Consider the following 18,744-nt stretch of genomic DNA (forward strand, 5'->3'; position numbering starts at 1 on the left):
TCAGGAGTTCGAGACCAGCCCGACCAACGTGGTGAAACCCCGTCTCTATTAAAAATACAAAAAAATTAGCTGGGCGTGGTGGTGTGCACCTGTAATCCAAGCTACTCAGGAGGCTAAGGCAGGAGAATCGCTTGAACCCGGGAAGCAGAGGTTACAGTGAGCTGAGATTGCGCCACTGTACTCCAGCCTGGGCGACAACGCGAGACTCCATCTCAAAAAAAAAAATAATAATAAAAATAAAAAAAATAAAATAAAATAAAGTAAAACAAAACAAAAACAAAAATTAGCTTGGTGGTGCACACCTGTAGTCCCAGCTATTCGGGAGGCTGAGGTAGAAAAATCACCTAAGCCTAGGAAGTCGAGGCTGCAGTGAGCTGTAATCACGCCACTGCATTCCAGCCTGGGCGACAGAGTGAGACTCTGTCTCAAAAAAGAAAAAGAAAAAAGAAGAAAAGAAAACTGTGGTTAGAGAACAAACTTTGTATGACTTGAATCCTTTTAAATGTATTAAGATTTGTTTTATGGTCCAGAATATGGTCTACGTTGGTAAGTGTTCTTTGTACATTTGAAAATAATGTGTGAGATCAGTTGTTGTTGCGTAGAATATTGTATACATGTCAATTAGGTCCATTTGGTTGATTATGTTGTTTGTCTTCTGATTTTCTGTCTACTTTTTCTATAAATTATTGAGAAAGGATTATTGAAATCTCTGATTATAATAATGCATTTGTCTGTTTCTTCTGTGGTTCTATCAGTTTTTGCTTTATTTATTTATTTATTTATTTATTTATTATTTTTTTTTGAGATGGAGTCTCACTCTGTCACCCAGGCTGGAGTGCAGTGGTGCGATCTCAGCTCACTGCAACCTCCACTGGGTTCAAGCGATTCTCCTGCCTCAGCCTCTCGAGTAGCTGGGACTACAGGCATGTGCCAGAATGCCCAGCTAATTTTTGTATTTCTAGTAGAGACGGGGTTTCACCATGCTGGCCAGGCTGGTCTCAGACTCCTGACCTCAGGTGATCCACTGGCTCGGCCTCCCAAAGTGCTGGGATTATAAGCGTGAGCCACTGGCCCATTTATTTATTTATTTATTTTTAAATTTTTCTTTCTTTTGTTTTCTTTTTCTTTTTTTACTTTCTTTCTTTCTTTTTTTTTTTTTTTTTTTGAGACTGAGTCTTTCTCTATCACCCAGGCTGGAGTGCAATGGTGCGATCTTGGGTCACTGCAACCTCTGCCTCCTGGGTTTAAGCAATTCTCCTGTCTTGGCCTCCTGAGTAGCTGGGATTACAGGTGCCTGCCACCAAGCCCAGCTAATTTTTGTATTTTTAGTAGAGACAGGGTTTCACCATTTTGGCCAGGTCCTCTTGAACTCCTGACCTCAGGAGATCTGTCTGCCTTGGCCTCCCAAAGAGCTGGGATTACAGGTGTGAGCCACTGCACCCAACCATATGCCTGATAATTTTTGATTGGATGCTACACATTTTATCTAGTTGGATGGTGCATATTTTTGTGTTCCTGTAAATACTTTTTTAATTTTTAAAATTTTATTTATTTATTCATTTAGAGATGGAGTCTTGCTCTGTCACCCAGATTGGGGTGCAGTGATGTGATCTTGGCTCACTGTAGCCTCTGCCTTCTGGGTTCAAACAATGCTCCTGCCTCAGCCTCCTAAGTAGCTGGGACTACAGACGTGTGCCACCATGCTTGGTTAATTTTTGTATTTTTAGTAGAGACAGGGTTTTGCTATGTTGGTCAGGCTGGTCTTGAACTCCTGACCTCAAGTGATCCTCCTGCCTTGGCCTCCCAAATTGCTGGGATTACAGGCATGAGCCACTGTGCCCAGCCAATGCTTTTTATTTTTTATTTTTATTTACTTATTTTTTTTGAGACAGAGTCTCACTCTGTCATCCAGGCTGGAGTGCGGTGGCATGATCTTGGCTCACTGCAACCTCTGTCTCCCAGGTTCAAGTGACTCTTTTTCTTCTTTTTCTTTTTTTTTTTTTTTTTAGACAGAGTCTAACTCTTGTCGCCCAGGCTGGAGTGCAGTGGTGGATCTCGGCTCACTGCAACCTCCGCCTCTCAGGCTCAAGCGATTCTCCTGCCTCAGTCTCCCAAGTAACTGGGATTACAGGCATGCACCACCATGCCTGGCTAATTTTTGTGTTTTTAGTGGAGATGGGGTTTCACCATGTTGGCCAGGCTGGTCTCAAACTTCTGACCTTAATGATCCACCTGCCTTGGCCTCCCAAAGTGCTGGAATTATAGGCATGAGCCATTGCACTCGGCCCGGGGGGTTCTTGTGTCTCAGCCTCCCGAGTAGCTGGGATTATAGGTGCACACCACCATATCCGGCTAATTTTTGTATTTTTAGTAGAGAAGGGGCTTCACCATGTTGGCCAGGCTGCTTTTGAACTCCTGACCTCAAGTGATCTACCCGCCTTGGCCTTCCAAAGTGCTGAGATTACAGGCGTGAACCACCGCTCCAGGTCATAAATACTTTTTAGATTTGTTCTGTAACTCAGTTATGTTACTTGGAAGCAGTTTGATTCTTTTTGGTAAGATGGTAATTATTCCCACCACTGGACCCTTTTGTGTACTCTAAGGATTGCCCCATTAATTATGGCATTTTCCAGTACACATCCCCACACTGCTTGCAGGAAAGGACCTAGAGAAAAGTCGCAGGGCAGAAAAGCAGAGGAGGACGGCCCTGGATTTGGCTTATCAGTCCTTGGGGCCCTCCTGCCCCAGGAAGGGCAGCCAGGATCATGGTGTTGTCGCCAACATTATCACCCTGGCCATGAGATTGCAGGACTAAGGCAGACCCAGAGGAGGACTGGAAGGGCCAGAGTCAGCCAGGAACACAGCAGCTCAGCTCTCGGCTGTTGGCAGGTGGCCTTGATGGCTTTTCGAAGGCAATCACTCCACCCAGGACAAAGCTCATTTTTCTCTGGGGCAAAACACATTGGTTCATTTGTTCAGTTCATTAATTCAACCAGTCTGTTTCTAAGAGAAACCTGGCTGTGGCCAGTCCTGCTCCCACATCCCTAGGTGCCCAGTGTTCTCAAAGGACCTGAGTTCCAACCCCAGTTAGGAGTTCAGGGGTCAGCATCCCTGTGCCCCAGATGCCTGTTAGGGAGGACAGTGAAGGCTGAACACTCTTGGGCTCACCAAACACCAGCATCGAGAAACTGCCCCCTGTCTTCCCTAGGTAAGGTGACCTTGTAGGACAGTTCATGCTATTGGGGTGGTCTGGGTAAGGTGGCCACGAGGGCAGGGGACCAAGGTCTGCCCCACCTTTGACCTTAGCGACATGCCCCTGATTGCCTGGCCCCCCTCTGGCTGCCGTCTGAGTCCCTTCTCTGGGGGTACCTGGGCCTTGCTGCACTTCCTTTGTATGCTAACTTCATCTTGATCACGCTTGATTTTCCTACTGTGATTTAACCTCTTTCCAATTTCTTCATCAAGTTAATTCTGTATTGAGAGCAGTTTCCTACCTTACCTGAAATCCTTTTCAAACAAGGATTATTCCTAGAAGTCAGAAAGGAGGGAAAACAAGCTTAGTCACAGAAGACTACTCCATACTTGAGCTTCTGTTTCAAGGGAAGTGAGTAACTGGTGGTGGAGCCCTGCCCCTCTGCAGTGTGTGGTTTTGTCCTGATACATTTTAAGATTGAGATGTAACTTACCTGTCATAAAATGCCCAGACTTATGATGTGTGGAAACAAAAGAGTTTTCCAGTACAGAAAGTTACTTAGCCTCTCTGGTGCTGTGTAAGCAACAGGTAGTCTTCCCACTTCATTTTTGGTGGTTCTTTCCTTGGCTTGGGTAATTTCCTTGCATGCTCCTTTCTGGAGTTTTCTGTATGCAGCTTTCTGCTCTCTGTTACCCTGTCTTGTAAACTCTAGCAGTCCAGATCTATCTGGACTCTAAACTTCATCTCATCAACTTAAAGTTTGCTGAGATCTGCCTGGGTTCCTGCTTCATGCACTGTATTCTGTAATCTCCCTCAAGGTAGTACCTGGGCAGTCAGATAACTCATCTATTAATAACTGATTCCCTGTCTCTAAGGGTTTAGTGGTTTTGTTTTCTGATGTCTAGTATCTTGAAGACCATTCTTTCCTATATGTTGTCCAGTGCTTTTGGCTTTTTCAAGCGAGACAGCAAATCCTATTCTTGTTACCTTATCATGGTCAGAAGTAGACATTTGTATCTATTTTAAAAATAAATTTCTCATATGATTATGATACAATCACCCCAGCCCTAGTCTATAGGTTAGCATTTGAGAATCATTGCTCTAAGTTGCTCTGGACTACTTCTTTGGTTTTTGAGACAGAGTCTCATTCTGTCACCAGGCTGGAGTGCAGTGGTGCGATCTCAGCTCTCTGCAACCTCTGCCTTCCAGGTTCAAGTGGTTCTCGTGCCTCAGACTCCCCAGTAGCTGGAATTACAGGCATGTGCCACCACAGCCAGCTAATTTTATATTTTTCAATTTTTTTGAGACAGAGTCTCACTCTTGTTGCCCAGGCTGGAGTGCAGTGGCATCATCTCAGCTCACTGCAACCTCCGCCTCCAGGGTTCAAGCTATTCTCCTGCCTCAGCCTCCCAAATAGCTGGGATTGCAGGTGCCTGCCACCATGCCCGGCTAATTTTTGTATTTTTAGTAGAGATGGGGTTTCGCCATGTTGCCCAGGCTGGTCTCGAACTCCTGAGCTCAGCTGATCCACCTGCCATGGCCTCCCAAAGTGCTGGGATTACAGGCGTGAGCCACCGTGCCCGGCCTACTGGACTACTTCTCACTGATCTTCAGTCATCCATATACCTGTTTCTATGCCATTGCTTTTCCAGTTCTCTAAGTCCTGAATACCTTCTTCTCTTTTGTTTTTCTTATCCAATCCTTTTGTATGTGGGGGTGAGGGGAGAGGTCTTCCTCTGTCACCCAGACTGGAACGCAGTGGCATGATGATAGCTCAGTGCAGCCTCAAACTCCTGGGCTCAAGTGATCCTATCAGCTCAGCCTCTTGAGTAGCAAGGACCACAGGCATGTACCACCATGCTTGGCTAATATTTTTCTTATATTTTTGGAGACAGGTATCACTCTGTGGCCTGGGTTGGTCTCAGACTCCTGACTTTCTGGCCTCAAGCAATCTCCTGCCTGGGCCTCCCAAAGCACTGAGATTATAGGAGTGAACCACCACGTCTGGCCAATCTTAAAGATTCTTCAAAGTTTAGGCCGGGCGCGATGGCTCATGCCTGTAATCCCAGCAGTTTGGGAGGCTGAGGCGGGCAGATCACGAGGTCAGGAGATCGAGACCATCCTGGCTAACATGGTGAAACCCCGTCTGTACTAAAAACACAAAAAATTAGCCGGGCGTGGTGGCGGGCGCCTGTAGTCCCAGCTGCTCGGGAGGCTGAGGCAGGAGAATAGCATGAACCTGGGAGGCAGAGCTTGCAGTGAGCTGAGATCACACCACTGCACTCCAGCCTGGGCGACAGAGCGGGACTCCATCTCAAAAAAAAAAAAAGATTCTTCAAAGTTTAATCAAAAGGCTATCTCCTCCTCCTCAGAGTAGCAAGGACTCCACCCTTCTGCTGAGAAAATCACTCCTTCCTAAGTGCTTCTACAATAAATTTATTTTTGTCATAGTAGTTGTTATATTCTGCACTTTATAATAGTTGTTTGCTCATCTTTTTGTAAAATTACTAAGGACAGACACTTTTTCTTGCACAAAGTAGGTACTGTATTGTTCTGTATTATACACTGAGGAAATGAAAGACGACCTTGAAAGGAATAGACCAAGTAATAGAACTAAGCAGTATAGAGAGAATATTTTAGTCTTTGCATAAGGTGGTTTGTAAAGCCTTGTTTTGGTCCAGTAAATCTAGGACTAGGTTAGCAATTAGGATTCATCTTGCTTGGGGAATCTGATTGGATGGTATGTTCAGAAAGATTCTGAGGGCACATTATGGCTCATTGAGAAAGATAGCTATTAGATAATAAAAGGTTGGATTGTCTCAGGTATTTTGACTGAACATAGGATATTTTGCAATAATATTAGGTTGATGCAAAAATAATTGCAGTTTTTGCCCTTAAAAGTAATGGCAAAACCGCAATTACTTTTGCATCAACCTAATAGCTAACAAATATATAATACACATCAAGCAGTATTCTAAGCACAAAACATACATCAACTCATTACTTACACTGACAATCCATTGAGGTAAGTTCTATTAATAGCCCCATTTTGCAGGTAGGGAAACTGAGACACAGAGAAGTCAACTAACTTCCTCAAGTCACACTGCTGTTAATTCTGGCTCCAGATGATTCTGCCATTGTCACTGCTATGTTGCTGTTCTAATGAACATTCCATGTTTTCAGAAACACTGTGGTAGTTAGCATATACAGCTATACTTCTATGGTATGAAAGGGGCAAAATAGATTTGTTGCTTGCTAATGTGATAATAGACCAAACTTCCCAAATGTCTACCTTAGATTAGAAAGATTTATCTTTCCTGATCCTATAGTCATGTCTGATCCTTTGTGTTTTATTTCTTTAGGGTCCCTTGCCAGCTCCATCTTTGACCCACTCAGGTATCTTGTGGGAGCTTCAGGAGGAGTCTATGCTCTGATGGGAGGCTATTTTATGAATGTTCTGGTGGTAAGAACCATGGGGATGGAGTCCATGAGTCTCTTAAAAAAACAGAAAACAGTAACTCTTCTTTGGTTCAACGAACCTTCATTTATCAATATTTACTGAGCACTCAATTTTCTGAGAATTGTATGGCAATGCTATTTTGTTTCCTTTCTTTTCTTTCTTTTTTTTTGAGACAGAGTCTTGCACCATTGCCCAGGCTGGAATGCAGTGGTGTGATATTGGCTTACTGCACTTCTGCCTCCTGGGCTCAAGCAATCCTCCCACCTCAGCCTCCTAAATAGCTGGGACTACAGGTATGGGCCACAATGCCTGACTAATGTTTTTATTGTTTGTAGAGCCAGGGTTTCGCCATGTGGCCCAGGCTGGTCTCGAACTCCTAGGCTCAAACGATCTGCCCACGTTGGCCTCCCAAAGTGCTGGGATTATAGGCGTGAGCCGCCGCACCTAGCTTCCTTTCAGATTTTATCATTTTTTTTTCTCATTTCAAAAGTAATGAGTACAACATAAAATTTTAAATAAAAAAGTAGAAAGTTAAGGTCCTCAATATAGTATCTGTTAACAGCTGGGTGGGTGGTGAAAGACGTTATTGACAGTTTTATATATTTTTTTCAGCCCTTTTTATTTTTATTTTTTAAAGGAAACCAAGTTTATTAAGAAAGTAAGGGAATAAAAGAACGGCTACTTCATAGGCAGAGCAGCCCAGACCTTTCTCTACATGTATTCAAAATCCTACCAATGTTAATCTTATAACAATGACACCACCCTTATATTGTTCTGCATTTTATCATAGAGCATCCTGACCATCTACCCATGTCAGTGCTTAGAAATCCTCCCAGCTTAGCAGCTGCTACTTAGCATCCTCTATATAGATGCACCATGATTTATTTAATGAATCGCTCATTGAAAAAAATTTGGGGTGATTCCTGCTTTTCATATTTACAAGTAATGCTACAAGAAATGCTCTTGGCTGGGTGTGGTGGCTCACGCCTGTAATCCCAACACTGTGGGAGGCCAAGGTGAGTGGATCATGAGGTCAAGAGATTGAGACCATCCTGGCCAACATGGTGAAACCCTGTCTCTAGTAAAAATACAAAAATTAGCTGGGTGTGGTGGCGTGTGCCTGTAGTCCCAGCTACTCGAGAGACTGAGGCAGAAGAATAGCTTGAACCTGGGAGGCGGAGGTTGCAGTGAGCCGAGATTACGCCACTGCACTCCAGCCTGGCAACAAAGCAAGACTCCGTCTCAAAAAAAAAAAAAAAAAAGAAAGAAAAGAAAAGAAAAGAAATGCTCTTTTACATTTGTCTTTTCGCATTTGTGTAAATTTTTTTTTGTAGGATAAATTTCTAGGCCAGGCATGGTGGCTCATGCCTGTAATCCCAGCACTTTGGGAGGCTGAGGTGGGCGGATCACAAGGTCAAGAGATCAAGACCATCCTGGCCAACATGGTGAAACCCCGTCTCTACTAAAAATACAAAAATTAGCTGGGTGTGGTGGCGCGTGCCTGTAGTCCCAGCTACTCTGGAGGCTGAGGCAGGAGAATCGCTTGAACCTGGGAGGTGGAGGTTGCAGTGAGCCAAAATTGTGTCACTGCACTCCAGCCTGGTGACAGAGTGAGACGCCATCTCAAACAACAACAACAACAACAACAACAACAAAATTCTAGGTAGAAAAGTGTAAAGCAATTATAAAACTGTTCCAAATATAGAAATCCCTAAGAAAAGTGGTTTTTTCAACTTTGGATTGCAACCCATTAGTGGTTGTAGGTTCACTTTAAGGAACTGTGGCCAAAAGTTAAACCCAAGAAAAAAAAAGTCAGTGTTATTGTTTGATTTATGTGTGTACTGGGTTGTTATGTAAATTATTTCTTACTGTAGGTCATGGTCACAAGCGTTTGAAAATAATTGACTTAGAGTAAACATGCCTATTTCAGCATCTTTACTCCTTGGGAAGAGAGTTACTAATTTGAAAGGGAAGGGACAAGTAATTCAATAAATTATATTAGAAATGTCTCACTCAGCAGTTCGCCAGTGACACGTAAGGGACCCAAAGCTAAAATCCAACAATGAGCCAGGTGTGCTGGCGTGCACCTGTAGTCCCAGCTACTCAGGAGTCTGAGACGGGAGGAAGGCTTGAGTCCAGGAGTTCGAGGCTGCAGTGAGCTATAGATTGCACCACTGCACTCCAACCTGGGTGACAGAGTGAGACCCTCCCTGTCTTCTACCTCCCCTCACAGAACCCCCCCAAGAGCCCCCCAAAAAAACCCTGCAATAATTTTTGATGAATATTTTCAATGTTTTTGAAATTACCTCAAAAATTAAGGTAATACTCAAATCTCAGTTAAGTCTTTGCTAAATACTACTGGGAAAGAGGATGAAGAAACATCAAATGAATATTAACCAAAAATCTTATGAATATTTCATCAATCTTAGTTTAACAGCATTTATTTATCTATTTATTTATTGACATGTTAAGTGCTGATTTTATATTACTTTTATCGAGATTATTTCTGGCTAGCAAAATTGTGTCATTTATATTATTAAATTAAATATCTTGTCATTTTATTCTCCGAAGTGCATTGTACTTCCCAAATACATGTAAAAACTCGGCTGTGACACTCATGTTTTGTTTTGCAAATATTTGATACTGGAAGATTATTTCAAATGAAGAGCAGATGAAGAGGGAGTAGAGTTGAGGTTTCATTTGTCCATAGATAGCTTATATAATTATTATTTATCTCTTTTTGAGAATTTTCAAGAAATGATTCCTGCCTTTGGAATTTTCAGACTGCTGATCATCATCCTGATAAGTAAGTGTGTTTTGTGAATACTTCATACTGTCCAAGTGAAAATAAAATATAGAGACAAATCTCTAAACATTTTATTTGGGAATCACAGGATTGCAATTTGGGGCATACACACAGACCTGGGAGGTCTATGCTATGTCTGAAGCACAAAAGAAAAGGCTGGGGGTTTTATTAGAAAGATAAATTTTACATATTATTTTGAAAGAAAGCTCATTGGCACTAGAGCAGCCTTTGGGAGCTGGTTGATGAGTGATGGTAGTGGGGAGAACTAGTCTTAGATTTGTGTTGTTTAGACCTGATTCTTAGACTCAATTTGTTTCAGCAGCTATTAGGTAAAACTAGTCTTACGGTTAGAACAGGTAGTTTCAGCAGCTGGGCTTGTGGAGAATTCAATTGTTGGAGCAGTGCTATGTGCTCTGAGTGCTTTTGTCCCCTGGCCCCTCAACTCTGATTTAGTTGGGTTTGACAACAATGACCTATTTCACATAATCATCTCACATAATATTTTCACAATGTTATTGGTTTAGGCTTCAGAAGGCCTTTCCACATTTCCCAAACACTAACATGGAGAATAACTGCAAGCCTACAGTTAGAAAAAAATTGTCCACTTCACAGCACTAAGCAGAAAGAAGTAAACAAAGGAGTTTTACAGGCTCTCATGGGTGGTTCTTAGACATGCCTACGTGACGTATTTTTGCTTTTTGTATCTTTATGGAGTGGGGGAAGCCAAGAGAATAGAGCCCTAGGCACCCCCTCTACTTGAACCACAATAGCTTCACTTATATTTTATATACTGGACTTTTTCATATATTGGAAGCTGTATGTGTTTTTGTCTGCAGAGGGAAAACTTGGAAACCACTGATATAATCTCTTTTCTTCCTCAATTTCTAAATTTTCAGATTAAAAAAAAAACTGATCCAGTAAGTATTGAGTGATAGCTGATAGTTGAGAATTAATGATAGAGAGTTGGGGGAGCGGGGGGCGGGTGGCAGCCGGCAACCGTTCAAGAAGCCCAGACCAAGAGGGTGACTAATATGGCTTTTGAAATCTCCAAGAATTCTAGAATCACATGCTAAAGGAGGTTAGGAAGAATGCTGTTTGGAGAGGGGATGGAAGTGCAGCTGAGTCTGAGAGTAAAGGTAGATTCCAGATGACACCAGGCTATAGAGCATGGAAGAAAACAAGAGCAAAGGTGGGGATGGTAACTGGTGTTGACGGACCTGCTCCAGTTGAAGTTCTCTCCACCTGGAGGGCTGTGGAAGAATGACAGACCCTGGGGTCAGACCTGAAAGCCAAGGCAGAGGTTATACCTGATAAAGCCTAAGATGTTGGCTGTCCACATAGTAAGAAAATAGGATTTTGCAATTTCTATCAAGGGTTCGATTATCCCCATTACAGGAACAGAGGCAACTATGTCTGTGGGAAGGGACTCTTTAGTTTATTGACCATTTAAATGTAAGAACACTAATATTTCACTCTGAGATAAAATAATTCACTTGTTTATAGTTTATACTATTCTTAATTTTTTTCTTCATAACAAATTCAAAACCTAAGAGAAGGGAGAGTGAGTATCTGGGAGACAGCAGAGCCGCTGGAGGAGCTGAGCTGCCTCCTCAGTTGTTCAGGGTCACACCCAGAATCAGAGGACACATTGTTTGGGCACAGAAAGGTTGTCACCCGAGATACGGGGTCTTCAGTCAGTCTGCTTCATTTCTAAAGGTTCTTTGGCCTGGTTTACCTACTATTGAAAATGGGAAGAGTTACAACACATACCAGATTAATAAAATATAAGTGCATCTGTATTTGAAACGTGTTTCTTTGGAAATGTATATAATTTTGTAATATGTAATATATATAAAGTTGTAAATATTCTTCTTTTTTTTTTTTTTTTGAGACGGAGTCTTGCTCTGTTGCCCAGGCTGGAGTGTAGTGGTGTGATCTTGGCTCACTGCAACCTCCACCTCCTGGGTTCAAGCAATTCTCCTGTCTCAGCCTCTCCTGTCTACAGGTGCATGCCACCATGCCTGGCTAATTATTGTATTTTTAGTAGAGATGGGGTTTCACCATATTGGTCAGGCTGGTCTGAACTCCTGACCTCAGGTGATCCACTCACCTCAGCCTCCCAAAGTGATGGGATTACAGCCGTGAGCCACTGCGCCCAGCCAAGTTGTAAATATTCTTCTTAATTGTAAATGGCAATTGCCCTAAAAAACATTCCTTCATCAAGCATTATGTTCGAGACCATCCTGTGAAACATAGGGAGACTCTGTCTCTACAAAAAAATTGGTCAGGTGTTGCGGTGTGGGCCTGTGGTTCCAGCTACTCAGGAGGCTGAGGTGGGAGAATTCGCTTGAGCCTGGGAAGTCGAGGCTGCAGTGAGCCGTGATCATGCCACTGTAGTCTAGTCTGGGCAGCAGAGCGAGGTTGTCTCAAAAAAAAAAAATCCATATGAAGGCAAGTCTTTTAAAGTAAATGTTAAATTTTTAAGGAGGACAATGGTTTGGCTTCTTGGAATAAGGGCTTATTTTCAGGTGGGAAGGCATATCTCAGTTTAGAGGCTGCAGCAACCCAGAAGAAAAGTCCCCTAGGAAGCAGAAAGAGGAAAGAGCCAGACTCAGATATAGGAAGGAGTAAGATGAGAGAAACTGATTGGAGAAATTGACATACTAATGGTTACAAAGACTTTCTGAGAGGAGGTCTCCTATTGTGGAAGACTAAGCCAAAGTAACTGTTTCCAGTTATGTGGCAGTGTTTTTTAAAAACACTTTCCTAGACCCGTGGGCATGCTATTTATGTGGACCAGGAAACGCAAATGATGATTGAAAATAAGGGCCAGGCACGGTAGCTCACGCCTGTAATCCCAGCACTTTAGGAAGCTGAGGCGGGTGGATCACGAGGTCAGGAGATCTCATGGTGAAACCCCGTCTCTACTAAAAATACAAAAATTAACCAGGCGTGCTGGCATGGGCCTGTAGTTCCAGCTGCTCAAGAGGCTGAGGCAGGAGAATGGTGTGAACCCAGGAGGCGGAGGTTGCAGTGAGCTGAGATTGCACCACTGCACTCCAGCCTGGGCGACAGAGTGAGACTGCATCTCAAAAAAAAAAAAAAAAAAAAAAAGGTAAAAGAAAAAAAAAGAAAATATTATATAGCCTCATGAATCTAGCACTTTGTGTAATAGTCATTTACAATTAAATGAATATTGAATACTTCCTCGACCTCAATTTCTGTCCAGTGACTTCAACATCAATCAATACAGTATTGAAAGGGAATCTAGTCAGAACACATGTCCTGATGCTATTTTCCCAAAGGCAAGGACTAGGTCTTTTCATCTCGTAGGACACAGTGGCTCACTAAGTAGAGCACACGGAATTAGGGGATGGGTGTGGAATGTGATAGCTGCAAGAGATGTTTCCAAGCACTACACATATAGGGCAGAGTTCTTCTAGGCCAAGAAATCGGAAGCTCCTTTTGCAGTGCAGATCCGACTTACTTGAAGACTGCCTAACTTCTGGCTCTCACAGTTTCACTGGAGAATATGGAATGATTTCCTTTCATGGCCTGACACCTTCAGAACTCCCGATGGTAATTACAGGCAATTAGTGTGGTGGCTGAGAGTGGAGTCTTGGTGTCTTGGTTTCTTTATGTATAAAATGCCACCATCCTTCTTCACTTCGATTGCTACAATAGTATTTTTCCAGCTGGTCTTCCAGTTCCTGTTCTTGCTCCGTTATAGTCTGCTTCCTATATGGCAGCTAGAATAATCTTTGTAAAACCACCAGTGTGGTCGCTCAAGCCTGTAATCCCAGCACTTTGGGAGGTCGAGGTGGGTGGATCACCTGAGGTCAGGAGTTCGAGAGTTGGAGACCAGCCTTGTCAACACAGTGAAAAGCTGTCTCTACTAAAAATACAAAAATTAACCGGGCGTGGTGGCACATGTCTGTAATCCCAGCTAATCAGGAGGCCGAGGCACGAGAATTGCTTGAACCTGGGAGGCGGAGGTTGCAATGAGCCGAGATTGCACTACTGCACTCCAGCCTGGGCGACAGAGTTGAGACTCTGTCACAAACAAACAAACAAAATGTATCATGTCCCTCCTGTGCTCAAGAGCTTTCAAAGACTTCCTATCACTCAGTAAAAGTTGAAGTCCTTACAATGGCCCATATAGACCCTGCATAATCTGTCCCCTGCTACCTGTCTGACCTCATCACCCACAACCTTATCCCTAACTCTAGTCCAGAATCACCTGGAGGTCTTGTTAAAACAAAGTTGTTGGAAACAACTTTACCACAGTTGGTAGTTGGAAAACACAGCATGGAAGTAGGAATCTGCTAAGGAGCGTACAACTCACCTTCTGAAAACAAAAACAAAAACAGAAAGCTGAGTCCCACCCTCAAGTTTTCTGGTTCAGTAGGTCTGGGGTGGGTTTAAGAGTTTTCATTTCTAGTTAAGTTTCCAGGTGAAGCTGGTGCTGCTGGTCTTGGTAAAAACCACTTTGAAAACCACTGATTCAGCCAGCTCAACTGCTTTGGTATTTTTCAAACACACCAGGCACATTCCTGCTTAGGGACTTTGTACTTGGTCTTCCCTCTCTCTGAAACACTCTTGTGTCAAATAGCAGCATGACTTGGACCCTTACCTCTGTCCAGCGTCATATTCTCAAAGAGATCCTCCTTGACACCCCTATTGGAAATCACACTCGACATCTGGCATTCCTAGTTCTTCCTCTCTTTGTATTTTCTCCATAGCACTTAGCACTATTTGACATACTGTATGTTTTACTTATTTGTTTGCCTCCCTGCTAATCACCCCCCAACATACCCCCCAACAGTTTGTCAGCTCCATGAGGCAGGGCTGTTAGATCTGTCCATTGCTGCCTATCTACCAGCTAGAATAATGCCTGCCACAGAGGACAATGAATGCTTGTTGGATGAATAAATCTGTAAAATGGGATAATGATAGTTCCTACTTCATAGGGTTGTGATGAAGATTAATGAGTTAAAAGATCTCTTAGAAAAGCACCTGTCACAGGGTTAAGTATCAATAAATGATAGCTAGTATTATTATTATTAGAGGGGAACCAAAAACATTTGGTGTACTATTGTGGAGATTCTGAGCCTTTATCAGGGTGTTTTTCCTTCTAGTTGTGTTGGATATGGGATTTGCTCTCTATAGAAGGTTCTTTGTTCCTGAAGATGGGTCTCCGGTGAGTTCAGTTTCTTTCTTTTATAAAATAGAAATTAGTTTACTGTCAAAAAGGGTTATCAAATAGAGGTTACAATGCTGTGATTTAGGGCAGCCAAATTTCCATTTGGAAGTTAAGAAAATTTTTAAGGAAATCAGACTTTTGAATTGTCCTTCCCACTTAACTCTCTCATAGCCCTGATCACTGGCTCTACTTCACTGCACCTGCCATATTGGTAGCTATTCCAAAACAGGAGAGAATGGCTGGGCGCGGTGGCTCACGCCTGTAATCCCAGCACTTTGGGAGGCCAAGATCGGTGGATCACAAGGTCAGGAGTTTGAGACCAGCCTGGCCAATATGGTGAAACCCCGTCTCTACTAAAAATACAAAAATTAGCTGGGCATGGTGGCAGTCACCTGTAATCCCAGTTACTTGGGAAGCTGAGGCAGGAGAATCGCTTGAATCTGGGAGGTGGAGGTTGCAGTGAGCCAACATTATACCACTGCACTCCAGCCTGGGTGACAGAGTGAGACTCCGTTTCAAAAAACAAAACAAAACAAAACAAAACAAAAAAGCAGATTGGAAAACAGCAATGAAAGATTGGGTTCTATAAATTGACAATAAAGAAAGTTGACAAAAATTTCCAGTTTTGCTGGGATTTGTCTTTGAATTTGGTAGTTTCTGTTTGGGTATTTCTTGTGTATGTTATTACTTGTGTTTTAAATCTGACACCCCATGTATGTGGAATCAGATTATGCTGCTATAGGGATCCCTCATGGCAACTCAACCATTCTCTTAGTTGGCATTATATAGAATTATTTTAAATGCAACGATGATCAAGAATGAGAAACAATTTCTCTGTCTTTTGTACTCTAAGAATTGGTGAAAATGGCATTTTTAAGCTTTGTATCTTTCAGAGTATCTCCTTCTCTCTGTGCACATGGAGTTTTGTGTCTCTTTTGCCTTACCCCTAGTTCTCTAGACCTTTAAGACTCTTGTTTAACTGTGACGGTATTTGTGTTTGAATAAGAGAGATGCAACTGAAATACACAATTAGCATTGTCTTCACTTATTTCCATTTTCCCCCCTTTTCTCCCAAGGTGTCTTTTGCAGCTCACATTGCAGGTGGATTTGCTGGAATGTCCATTGGCTACACGGTGTTTAGCTGCTTTGATAAAGCACTGCTGAAAGATCCAAGGTTTTGGATAGCGATTGCTGCTTATTTAGCTTGTGTCTTATTTGCTGTGTTTTTCAACATTTTCCTATCTCCAGCAAACTGACCTGCCCTATTGTAAGTCAATTAATAAAAAGAGCCATCTGGAGGAAATAAAAAAAAAAAAAAGGAAGACTCTATGAAGAAACAGAGAAGTCTCAGCAAAGGCTAACAATTTTATATAGAGGACAAAACAGCATTAAACTCATCAGTTGCAAAGATTGCCTATAAAAGGACCTTAGGATTTAAGAAGGGGCTTCTTAATGTAGAAAGGGAAGAAGAAGAGAGAAAAGAAGGGTAGTAAAAACTAGAGACTGGGGCCAGGCGCAGTGGCTCATGCCTGTAATCCCAGCACTTTGGGAGGCTGAGGTGGGTGAAATCACCTGAGGTCAGGAGTTCAAGACCAGCCTGACCAATATGGTGAAACCCTGTCTCTACTAAAGAAAATACAAAAATTAGCTGGGCGTGGTGGCGTGTGCCTGTAGTCCCAGCTACTTGGGAGGCTGAGGCAGGAGAATTGCTTGAACCTGGGAGGCAAAGGTTGCAGTGAGCTGAGATTGCGCCACTGCACTCCAGCCGGGGTGATAGAGCGACACTCAGTCTCAAAAAACAAAACAAAACAAAACAAAATTAGAGACTGGGTCTTTCCCAGGCATATGGTATTCTATAAAACAGACTTACTCTCCTTGGAGGATATATTTTGGAGAATGCTTCATAAAATCTATGAATACTGTACAATGCTGATAATAAAAACTTTTTATACCTGTGTCAGACTCCTGATAATCACTTTAAAATAGATCACTGTTTGAGGAGATAGATCACTATTGTTTGAGGTGTTTTACACACTTTATTGATAATATTATCAACAACCCAGAAAGGTAGTTATTACTCTGCATCTTAGAGTAATCTTAAAGAATCCCTTAAAGGAACGCTTAAAGAATTAAGTACTTGTCTGAGAGGAGCAGAATTTAAACATAGGTAATGACTTGGAAACCTGTAGTCTCCCCTATAGGTCCAACAATGCTGTGTTCCCCAAATACTGAAGGGTATCATAGGAGTACAGGAACAAACATCTATGCGGGGTACACCATGAATGATGGAAATATCTCATAGAAGAAGACTGAGGATTTTCTGGACTGCTAGTTTAAGATTCTGATACCGTGTCTAAGATCCCAAGGAACCTGGCACTGGCTTTCTGGTGCACACTATATACCCAGACTTCAGATTCTCATCTTTGATCAGACTGTCATCCTTCGTGTGGGTCATGGCTCTCCTAGGAGTGGGTAGGATTTATTTACAGAACGTAAAATGTCATACCTGAAAGCTGAGAAGCATGTGTCATTTTCCTGTATAGAATTCAGACTGCAGTTTATTATGTTTTTGGAAATGGTAGTTTTAGGTCATCTGAATATAGGAAATATAATTTTTTCTTTTATCATCAATGTATTTATTAAACACCCATCTAAACATGTCACTGTATCTGGAAGGGGCATATACACTTAGTTAGATATAGTGAGAAAAGTTAATACTTTAGTATTTTGAGAAAAACTGATCGGAAATTTGTTTAAAAAGTTAAATTTAAGTATAAACATGGGAATATGAGTGTTTTTTTTTTTTTTTTTTTTTTTTGAGATGGAGTCTCGCTCTGTTTCCCAGGCTGGAGTGCAGTGGGCTGATCTTGGCTCACTGCAACCTCTGCCTCCTGGGTTCAAGCAATTCTCCTACCTCAGCCTCCAGAGGAGCTGGGATTACAGGCATGCGCCACCACACCTGGCTAATTTTTTTTTTTTTTTGAGACCGAGTCTTGCTCTGTCACCCAGGCTGGAGTGCAGTGGTCGGGTCTCGGCTCACTGAAACCTCCGCCTCCCGGGTTCAAGTGATTCTCCTATCTCAGCTTCCTGAGTAGCTGGGATTACAGGTGGCCGCCACCAAACCTGGCTAATTTTTGTATTTATTTATTTATTTATTTATTTATAGTGGAGATGGGGTTTCACCATGCTGGCCAGGCTGGTCTCGAACTCCCGACCTCAGGCCCGCCTTGGCCTCCCAAAGTGCTGGGATTACAGGCGTGAGCCACTGTGCCCGGTCCCTATTTTTTTTTTTTTTTGAGATGGAGTTTCACTCTTGTCATCTAGGCTAGAGTGCAATGGTATGATCTCGGCTCACTGCAACCTCTACCCACTGGGTTCAAGTGATTCTCCTGCCTCAGCCTCCTGAGTAACTGGGATTACAGGCGCCTGCCACCACGCCTGGCTAATTTTTGTATTTTTAGTAGAGCCAGGGTTTCACCATGTTGGCCAGGCTGGTCTTGAACTCCTGACCTTAGGTGATCCGCCCACCTCGGCCTCCCAAAGTGCTGGGATTACAAGTGTGAGCCACTGCGCCCGGCTACTTTTTGTATTTTTTAGTAGAGACGGTGTTTCACCATGTTGGCCAGGCTGGTCTCAAACCCCTGACCTCAAGTGATCCACCTGCCTCAGCCTCCCAAAGTGCTGGGATTACAGGTGTGAGCCACCATGCCTGGCCTTGTGAGTGTGTTCTTGGTTAAACAAAGATTCAAACAAGAAGTTAAGAGATAAAATCTCAGCCAGGTGCAGTGGCTCGTGCCTATAATCTCAGCACTTTGGGAGGCCAAGGTGGGAGGACTGCTTGAGCCCAGGAGTTTGAGAACAGCCTGGGTAACATTCAAGAACTCTACAAAAAAATAAAAAATAGCCAGGTGTGGTGGTGCTTGCCTGTAGTTCTGGCTACTCCAGAGGCTGAAGTGGGAGGATCACTGGAACCCAGGAGTTCGAGGTTACAGTGAGCTATGATCATGCCACTGCCCTCCAGCCTGGGTGACAGAGACCCTGTCTTAAAAAAAAAAAAATCTCCTTTTGCCTTCTCACTTCAA

The 18,744-nt window shown here is 42.9% G+C and overlaps 1 protein-coding gene across 1 annotated transcript in view; it reads left to right on the top strand.

The window, feature by feature from the left end:
• Positions 1-16,617, top strand: part of RHBDL2 (rhomboid like 2) — a 55,650-nt gene extending 39,033 nt beyond the window's left edge. Inside the window, exons 5-8 of the mRNA XM_009252257.3 lie at positions 6,556-6,656; positions 9,399-9,459; positions 14,598-14,659; positions 15,739-16,617. Coding sequence (XP_009250532.1) covers positions 6,556-6,656; positions 9,399-9,459; positions 14,598-14,659; positions 15,739-15,918 — 404 coding nt within the window. The 3' untranslated portion in view covers positions 15,919-16,617. The remainder of the gene's footprint in view (positions 1-6,555; positions 6,657-9,398; positions 9,460-14,597; positions 14,660-15,738) is intronic.
• The last annotated feature ends 2,127 nt before the right edge of the window (positions 16,618-18,744 follow it).

Source organism: Pongo abelii, chromosome 1, assembly GCF_028885655.2.
Source record: "Pongo abelii isolate AG06213 chromosome 1, NHGRI_mPonAbe1-v2.0_pri, whole genome shotgun sequence".
Classification (NCBI taxonomy): Eukaryota; Metazoa; Chordata; class Mammalia; order Primates; family Hominidae; genus Pongo; species Pongo abelii.